Source organism: Heterodontus francisci, chromosome 18 (genome assembly GCF_036365525.1).
Source record: "Heterodontus francisci isolate sHetFra1 chromosome 18, sHetFra1.hap1, whole genome shotgun sequence".
In the NCBI taxonomy this organism is placed as follows: Eukaryota; Metazoa; Chordata; class Chondrichthyes; order Heterodontiformes; family Heterodontidae; genus Heterodontus; species Heterodontus francisci.
This window is the reverse complement of record NC_090388.1, coordinates 84,099,874-84,108,908: the sequence shown is the minus strand read 5'-3', so window position 1 is coordinate 84,108,908 and position 9,035 is coordinate 84,099,874. Positions and strand designations below refer to the sequence as shown.

The following is a 9,035-nucleotide window of genomic DNA, read 5'->3' as shown; positions in this document are numbered from 1 at the left end:
AGTAATATGTGCCTTCTCAGTTGTTTTGTTATAGAAATGGCATTATGCCGTAGAGAGTGCACAGTGCCAATTCATCAGGACAATGCCAGGGATGGGAAACTGTAGTTATAAGGAGAGGCTTGAGATACTGGGACTATTCCACTTAGCAGAAAAGACTAAAGATGTTAAAGTTATGAAGAGTTTTTATAGAGCAAATATAGACTCTTCCTCTTAGTCAGGGTCTCAATGGCAAAGGATTACTGACTTAAATTATTCAGGAGAGAGGTTAGGATAAATGTCATTTTACAGAGGGTCAGTGGAGCATGGGATGATTTGCCACAGGAAGTACTTGAGACAATTGCATCTTTTATGGGAAAATTGGACAAAAATTTGAAGTGGTACCATTTGACTTCTGTGTATTAATTAGCCTAAATAAATCTGACTTATACTTGTAGCCTGCGCACATTGATCCAACTGTGGTATTCTACACCCTTTGGAACAGATGTGAGAATGTGGTTGTTATCCTGTATCATCTCCAGTGTACTTAGGAGCTAAATCTGGACACACTAAACCACACACAGCACATATAAGTGTGCAAGATTTAGTCTTAAGCAGAAACTAGCTTTTTGTCATGAATACAATTGGGGAAAAGCCCATATCAAAGCAAAACCTTCTTGATAATAAATCACACATTGGGCAGGAACTTTGTAGCAAAAGGCTTTCCTTCTCTTTTACGATTACGTTCATTTTGAAGATTCATAACCAATAGATCTGAATAGTCAGATAACTAGGTAGCTCATCTTCTTCCCTTTCACTTTCTTTTGCTTTAACCCATAAGTACGTTCAGAACCCCGTCCATAAAACAAAGTTGTCAGAATCTTGTTCCCATCTTTTGGTGGTGTTTTTCTCCACAATGAGTACCAGACACGCTTGCATTCCTGTACTACAAAGGTGGCCACATCCGCCTCTTTAGATGGCTTCTCATGGACGAACTGTCTCACGTCTCCATAGGACCAAATGACCACTGATTCGAAAAGGTTTAACAGGATACAGTGCATAATAAAGAGAAAGGATGCCATGTAGATGCCACCAATAATCCTGTTGTAGGGAAACTCTGTGTCATTAAAGTCCCCTGTTTGGTAGGATACAACGGTCTGTGCTGCATGGATAAAGGTATTGAAATTCTTGTCAAATTGTCCAAATAGCAGGTAGCCAAATGACAGAAAAATAAGGGAGTATACTGCTATTATTAGAATCAGGGAGCAGATAGCAGGAAAGCTTACATAAATGGCATTTTGAGCCAAGCGCACATCGAAAAGGAACCGTGTGTACTGGAGCAACTTCAGTACGGCAACAAAAATTAAGAATGCAACATTGATCCGGAGTTGTTGATCCAAGGCGGAAATGACATGGAAAGCGATGAAGGTGTTTGGATGGTTCTTGTAGAAGTTTAGCATATGTTGTGACAATATGAACTTGGCCACATAAAGAATTATGGCCATCAGCAGGAGCACCATCATCACCAAGCTGGCAATGTTTTTGACTTTCTGGAAGTAGCTGTAACCTTTCCGTTTCATTTTCATACACTCATCTATGCCAAATATGATGAAGAAAAGGATGACAAGGACACTGATGAAGATCCAGTTTGTTTCTCCCCTCTCAAAGAGCCTGAGGGTGAAGGGCTTCACCACCAACTTCTTGCTGACCACACCAAGAGGGTTTGGCTCCAAGAGCAGTGAGACGGTACTGAATAAATCAACGTTTACATTGTAGATGGTGGTTTCAATGATGACAGCCCAGGTGCTCCTCTCGATCCAGCTCTTGTTCTGGAGGTCCAGTAGTCTTATTGTTGAATTATGCAAGCTTTTTGGCGAGAAGTAAAGGGAGTAGCCCCCCAGTGGATACACGTGATATACCCCACGTGAGTGGTAAAACCAAGGGGAATCTATAGTTTCATACACCCATCCTGTGTAATCTAATTGGTCCTTTACTAGGACATTTCCAATGGGATGCTCCCAGGAGCCATTGTAATTCCTCATGTCCTGTCGACGGATATCAAACAAGGGTAGGCATCTCTTCTTGCCCAGAATGGTGGCCATGATGATGCCCTGCCCAAAGCAATCTACTGACCTTTGTTTGGATCTGACCTGCCGCATCCTTGGCAGGCCCAGGACTTTGGAGTTGGTGTAAGAGAGAAAGGCTGTATTTGCGTCTTCATGTATCAAGGGCAAGAAAGTGATATCCATCCAGGTGTAGAACTCATGGACAGTGTTAACCTGCTCCAGGTTCTCAGAAAATTTATCCTGAATGATGCGATAGTAATAGTAAGAGTTCTTATAGTCTGTGGAGCGTACTAAGTACAGCAGGAGTCCAAGGAAAACAAGGTGCAACAGGAATCCCCTGCAAAACACAAAGGCGCGGTGTCTGATGGCCCCTTTTCTCTTGGCCAATATTAACTCGTCACCCTCTAGCGGTCTATACTGCTTCCTAACCTGGGCTTCTGACCGGAGGCAGTCGCTGTCATTCTTGGGAAGGTGGGCAGCATTAATCTCCAGCACCTGAATCCCCGTGGACCAGCTCATATCTCGGGCACGTCTACGTCTTAAGGCAAAGAGACCAGAGAAGGCCATGATCTTCAGAGGTTGCAGCAGAAAGACACCCTGGAAGAACGAAATGACAGAGGCCATGAGCCATAGCCAGGAGGTTTCAACACCATATGAAAGCCCATACAGTACTATAAACACTGCTGACACAGCTGATAATAGCCACACAAGACACCAAGCAAGGTACAAGAGACACCGAGACAGTATAACCCTTGACTTGTTTGTCAGGCCTACATTTTTGGAGGATTTGACAGATCTGCCTTGTGTCTCCTTGTATCTTAAAGGTCTAAGTTGACGAGGTTGTTTCATTGGTTTGACTTTAATTGTAACTTTCTTCTTCCTTCTATTTACTTTCTCGATGCTTTCCTCCTTGGTAATTTGATCTGCCACAGACTGTGGGATTGTACAGTTATCATTCCCTTTTGTCGAGGGGTCCTGAATGTTCTCCAGACCCGCCAGGAAGGATAAACGATTATAATGGTCATGGTCTGGTGTCTCTGCCACTTCTTTCGAACTTTCTTCAGCCTCACTGGCCGGTTTGTCCATCAGATACCAGTCTTTCAATCTCTCCTTCCAGTTATTTGGCTTTGAGTCGTGATTCTCAGTTAAGTTGCTATCAAGTTCTGGGTCTTCTTTTATTGTTAAAGAGATGTTTTTCCTCTGTGCAAATATAAACAGATTGGATATTAACATTTCCACTGGCACCATCACCAATGCACTTTCAACCCCAATCACCAAAGATCTTATTAGTCTGTGCTTATAGTCCTCATGTTTCTCTTTTTGGAACAGCATTATGCTAAGCAGCAAACTGGATAACAACATGGCTAAACAGCAGGACAATCTCTGAATTCTGGTAAAGGACTGGTCAATATTGAAGGCGAAGACAGAGAACCATAAGTGTTCTTTCTCAATCTTGCTGGATGTTTCAATGAGGAAGACATCCTGCCTACTCAGCAGGACATCAGGGTCAGTGACAGAGAATGTCCTGTGCAACAGGCCATCACCTTTCATGGTACATAACCACTTTCTACAGAAAAAATGCCAGAGCTGCTTGGTTAGTACATTTTGCACTTTCACCCTGCTGAGATACCAGGAGGGTGAGTGTCCTACATTATTATGCCAGACCCTGATGAGTGTGAGCTCCCCTAGATCATCATTGGTGGTGAGTAGGAAGGTGTCCACACTATTTCTTTTGAACGTCTGATGCTCTGGATGATGCAGAAGGCGAACTTCGCACTCCACAGATTTGCTGATCAGGGTCAGAAAAACATCGGCAGTCGTTCCAGCATCAAATCGGCCCCCCGTGTAAAGGGTCACCAAGTAGCAAGCGGCATCACAGGGGTCATTGTCGGGAAGAATGATGATTTTCTTCTTGTCACTTTCTCGTTTTTTCCATGCCCACCAGAGCAATAGGAAGTAGATGAGGAAAATGGTCAGAACTGTAATCAGTGTCACTAGATTTCTCGGCAAGGTTCCAATCTGTTCTTCAAATTCAGACAGATCAATGACCTCGGGCAACACCAAGACACTGGCAGTCAGGAACCAGGGGAAGTTCAGGCTCAGAGCCCTCTTGATGATCTGACCCTTGACATTGTTGCAAATACAGTGTATTTTCCTGCTGTTCGTAAGAGGACCCATCGTGCAGTCAGTAGAATCCCAATTGTGGGACATCCCTTGGTAAGTCAGACAGTTTACAGCAAAAACAGAAACATTGAGCCCTGCGTTAATGACTAGGTAAGGCCTCGAGTACTCTGTCTCAACAATAATAGTGATGTAACTGCTGCCCTTTGGGTCAGTTGCATTCTTCTGGAACAGGTTGGTTGGAATTCTGATGACGTAAGGATCCTGCACATGGTGGCCTTTTTGTAAAGATAGTGCTGTATAGCACTGTGGGACTATATGTTTCTGAACTGGAGCTTGGCCAGCATCACCCTTCCCCGAGTAGATGCTAACTGTGAAAATTGGGTCCAGGTCTACAGTTAACTGGACGAAGACTTCTTGAAATGGGATGGAGTTTATTGCAATCTTGATCTGCCCTCTGATCACACCTCTTCGTTTAGGGTCTTTAGCCAATTTGATGGGTTTGGAGGACACAATGTCTCTCCTAGTCATAAATGTCTCTATTTGCTTGGGGGCCAAGCTGTGCACACCTCCACTGCTATCCAGGGTGGACATGTGGAAGCCAGTGACATCTGTTGCTATGTGCGATGCTTTCCCAAGCCATGGAAAAGGATTCTCTTCAAACCTATAAACTGCAGAGGACACTGGCTGTCTGGATCCAATGGCTCCACCACCCTTTGTGATCACTGGGTAAATGCAATTAACACAATCAAGATCGGCAAGATAGGAATCCTCAAGCTTGTATTTCTCAGATTTCTTTACGGTTATTTCCCATTGCTTGGTCTGCATCAAGGTATCCTTTTGTCCTGGGACTTTGCTGCGAGATACTGCTTCTGTTAAAGTTCTCAGGCTGGGGAAGATGTCAGCTGCCACATACTTCTGCTCTTTGGTTAGTGGGATGCCTGCCTCTGTGCCTTGGCTTGGGAACTGGGAAGAAAAGGCAGCCATCACATTGGAGGTTGCAGTCAGAATGCTGCAGGCCAACTGCTCAGTGCTTTCAGAGAAAATCATGTCTTCACTACTGTAATTCAGCAGAACAGAAGAAAGTTCCACCAACTTTGTGGCAGCAAGATGCTGGGCCTGTTGGTTGAATTGGTTCTTTACCTGTGCTGCTTCAAAGATTGAGGCAGATATTTGATTGATAAGCTTGGGGGATGTAACCGGAATGCTGGCAGAGATATTGACAAGAGTTTCACGGAGTTTATCAACCTTGGCCTTCTCCCGACCCGTGAAACTGTTACTATTCAGCAAGGAAGCAACCTCATAGAGCAGCTGGCTTGCTTTCAGGTAGTCTGTCTCGTGTAGCAGGATTGTCAAGGGTGCCATCTTTCCTTCAACAAAGCCTGACAGCTGGTCCACCATAGACGTTTGGTTCAGGTCAACTGGGTGATCATACACTTTGACCTTTAGGTTCACCCTTGTGTAGGTACCATGACCATCAAACACCAGCACTACAATAACCAGAAAGTGATGGCCTGAGACACTGCCCACTGGCAGGAGAAAGGGTGGAGACTTGGGCTTGTATCCGAAATATACAATTGTACCCAGAAGGTTGTGCTTCAGACTGTCTATATGGCCAGTTGGGTAGTAGGTTTGTGCAGTCGCCTTATAACTGAGGGGGAGATCTCTGTCCTGGAATTTCAAACATATCAAGGTGAATTTGGTCTGAAGGGCCCAGCCATGTTTTGGGGTGATAATGCAATGTCCGGACTTTGGAGGCAAGTTGATGTAGAAGTTGTACCGGGTGAGGCTATCGGCACCACTGGAAGTGGTTACTCTCAATTCCAATGTATACCATCCTTCAGTAAAGTGTACAAAGGAGAAGGGGTTAAATGACACATGAGACAGAGAGTTTCCTGTGGAACTATCAGATGCCCAGTTGAAACTGACTTCTGAAACAGCGTTCCCTGAAAGCAGTCTCCAATGATACTTCAACTCACTGGAGACTGGGCAATTGGAGCAAGTCCCGTTCAAGGTGAAGCGATCTGTTGGGATCAGGGTCTTCTGGCAGTTCTCAATGCAATTTATCAACATCTGTGGCACAAAGCCATGGAGCACTGAAATGGTTTGGTCAAAGTAACTGGTTCTTGTGTCTTTCTGAATTACAACTCGGAAGTAGAAGTGCTTTTTGAGGATCAGCAAGTGGGGAGGGATGACCAAGGTGTCAGGTGTAGCAGAATTCCATTTCAGACCAGGGTTCCCAGGATGGCAGTACTGGTTGTTGGAGAGAGTCATGGTATTGTAATCTGAGAATTTCATTGTGCAGTACCAAGAGATGTTTAGTCCAAGGTGCGGATCGAGCGAGTCAGGGTCAGCACTCATAGAAGCATCCAGTTCGACGGTGTCCTCCACGCTCACACTCCTATAAGAGCCCCCAGCAATCACTGCCACCAGTTCACTCTTAGTAACCTCGACCACGGCATGGCATGAGTTGTTGAGGTACGGTAGGGCAGGATCTGCAGTGGAGATGGTCACATTGAAAACAAAATGATAGAACCCATAGTCCAGGCTGAGTGCAGGGAGATGTAGGGTGGCTGTGCTGGTCCGTACACTGGGCAGGAGCGGTACACTGTGGACCCAGTTTGGCTTTGAATAGTTGTCTGCAACTGCATAGATATTCCAGGAGACAGCTACCGATACAATATTATCACAGTTTAAGCCAGCATTTCCGTAAACATTGAGATGGGAGCTTCTGGTGGTGCGGATGGTGGTATCGGGAGGAGGTGGACTCTGTATGGTTGGTAAGGGTAAACGGCAATGAGCCAGGGAACAGAACAGAACTGAGTTCTGCATAGCAGGATTGTAACTCCCTAAACTCGCTTGAAGATAGAGCACCATCTCACCAGCTGTCGAGCAAGTCACCCTGACCAAGAAGCCTGAATACAGCTTAGGGTCAAAGGTCAGCTGGATGTCCGGGATGTAGCTCTGCGCATCCACAACCTGCTGGCTGTAATCATGCAAGGTGACCATGGTGCCAACAGTCAGTTCAAATCTCCAGGCACACTGCATGGCAGGGTGCTGGAGGGGAATGAACCAGACTACATTAACCATGAGACCTACATCTGTGGGACCACTATTAAACAGGGAGAGACTGACATTCAGGTCATTTAACGAATTGTAAATAGTCCCTTTTAGGTTCAAGTAGAGTTGGATGGTAAGAGTATACTCCTTGGGGCTGCTATAATCTATTAGAAAGAGGTGGCTGATTTCAGTAGCTCGGATGAAAAGCAAATGCCTATGGCTTCCAGGAGGAGCATCTATCTTGGAATAGTAGAGCTGATTGCTTGAACTGATGTAGTAGAAGGCTGTTCCTAACATGGTGGCATTTGGAGTTAGCGAGATGAGCCTCCCGTGATGCACAAAATGCACAGTCCCCCTGTGAAAAGTGATGGTGCCAGTGATGGTCCTGAGAGCCATCTTGCTCACCTTCAGAAGCACCTGTGTGATACATTCATTCCTCCGGGGCCAGGTGCAGGGGCAGAGCACACATGCAATGGCGTTGGGGTGGTAGGACAAAGTCCAGCTACTCTGGCTGGCTGGGTTGGCAGCCAGCTGATAGGAGAGGATGTCATCCTTCGCCCATAGGCGCCACGGTATGACCAGCCTCAGCCTCTGATGGATGGTAGGAGACTGGGCGCTGAGGAGGTGCAGCATTGCCGCCTTTACCTCAAAGGAGACCTGGTGAGAGGAGGGGGGGCCGTTGATGACATCCAGGTTGCAGGAGTAGATGCCAACCTGAGAGTACTGCACCTTGAACACATAATGGTAATCCTGGGAGCACGCTGCCTCCTTACCCTTTGGGTAACTCCCACTATCAATCTGGGCCACCTTGCTAGAAGATAGGGTTGTGGAATTAGGAGTCCCACCATTACAGGTCACGCTGTAGATCCACATTGTGCTGATCAGATTGGCACACCAGGCCAGCTCCACGTCCTGAAAGAGGACCTTGGCTCGGTTAGGGTGGAGAATGAAGAACAGGATCCTCAGCTGGGTGATGCGGACGGTCACATTCTGGTAGTGGCAGTTGGGGCAGGCGGCAGAGTGGTATTTCAGGGTGATTGTTGAGTCAGGGAGTACCCCGGGCAGACTCTGCTTCCCTGCCCGTTGCGTCGAAGTTTGCACCAGGCGCTGGTTGATGAACCATCTGAGGGTTGGTGCTGTTCCCGTGGTGCTGATGTTCGGACTAGTTCGGTACTGGAGCTCCAGCGGACTTTGCCACAGGCAGGTGTAGCGCAGCGGCGAGTCCCACCTGTGCCGCACCCCCAGCTCACAGTCCAGGACGACGGGGGGAGCCGGAGCCGACTGAGCGGCCACTGCCACCAGCCAGAGCCAGAGAAGGAGCATGGCAGCTGGGTCAGGGGGCAGGCGCTGACTCCGTGACCGCCAACAGTTTGAAGCAAACCGTCAGCCGATACCGAGCTCCAGTCGCGGGCTCAGTGACACCACGATCACGGAATCCAGGCTGGAACTCCCGGGCGGAGGGGGGAACATTCCCCGCCCTCCACATCCGAAACGGGGCTTTGGGGCGCGGACCAACTCAGATGAAACCCACACTCACTACAAACACACTCACTACAAACACACTCACCTCACACACACTCACTACAAACACACTCACCTCACACACACTCACCTCACACACACTCACTACAAACACACTCACCTCACACACACTCACCTCAAACACTCACTACAAACACACTCACCTCACACACACTCACCTCAAACACTCACTACAAACACACTCACCTCACACACACTCACCTCAAACACTCACTACAAACACACTCACCTCACACACACTCACCTCAAACACTCACTACAAACACACTC

General features: G+C 47.0%; 1 protein-coding gene across 1 annotated transcript; it reads right to left on the bottom strand.

The window, feature by feature from the left end:
- Positions 1-758: 758 nt before the first annotated feature.
- LOC137379369 (polycystin family receptor for egg jelly-like) lies at positions 759-8,546 on the bottom strand. The gene has a single exon (XM_068050072.1). It carries the CDS (start codon positions 8,544-8,546, stop codon positions 759-761), a length of 7,788 nt encoding a protein of 2,595 aa, XP_067906173.1.
- Between the last annotated feature and the right edge of the window lie 489 nt (positions 8,547-9,035).

Bases quoted from the DNA above. Each gene is read 5' to 3' on its own strand.
- LOC137379369 (XM_068050072.1), bottom strand. From the start codon at position 8,546: ATGCTCCTTCTCTGGCTCTGGCTGGTGGCAGTGGCCGCTCAGTCGGCT.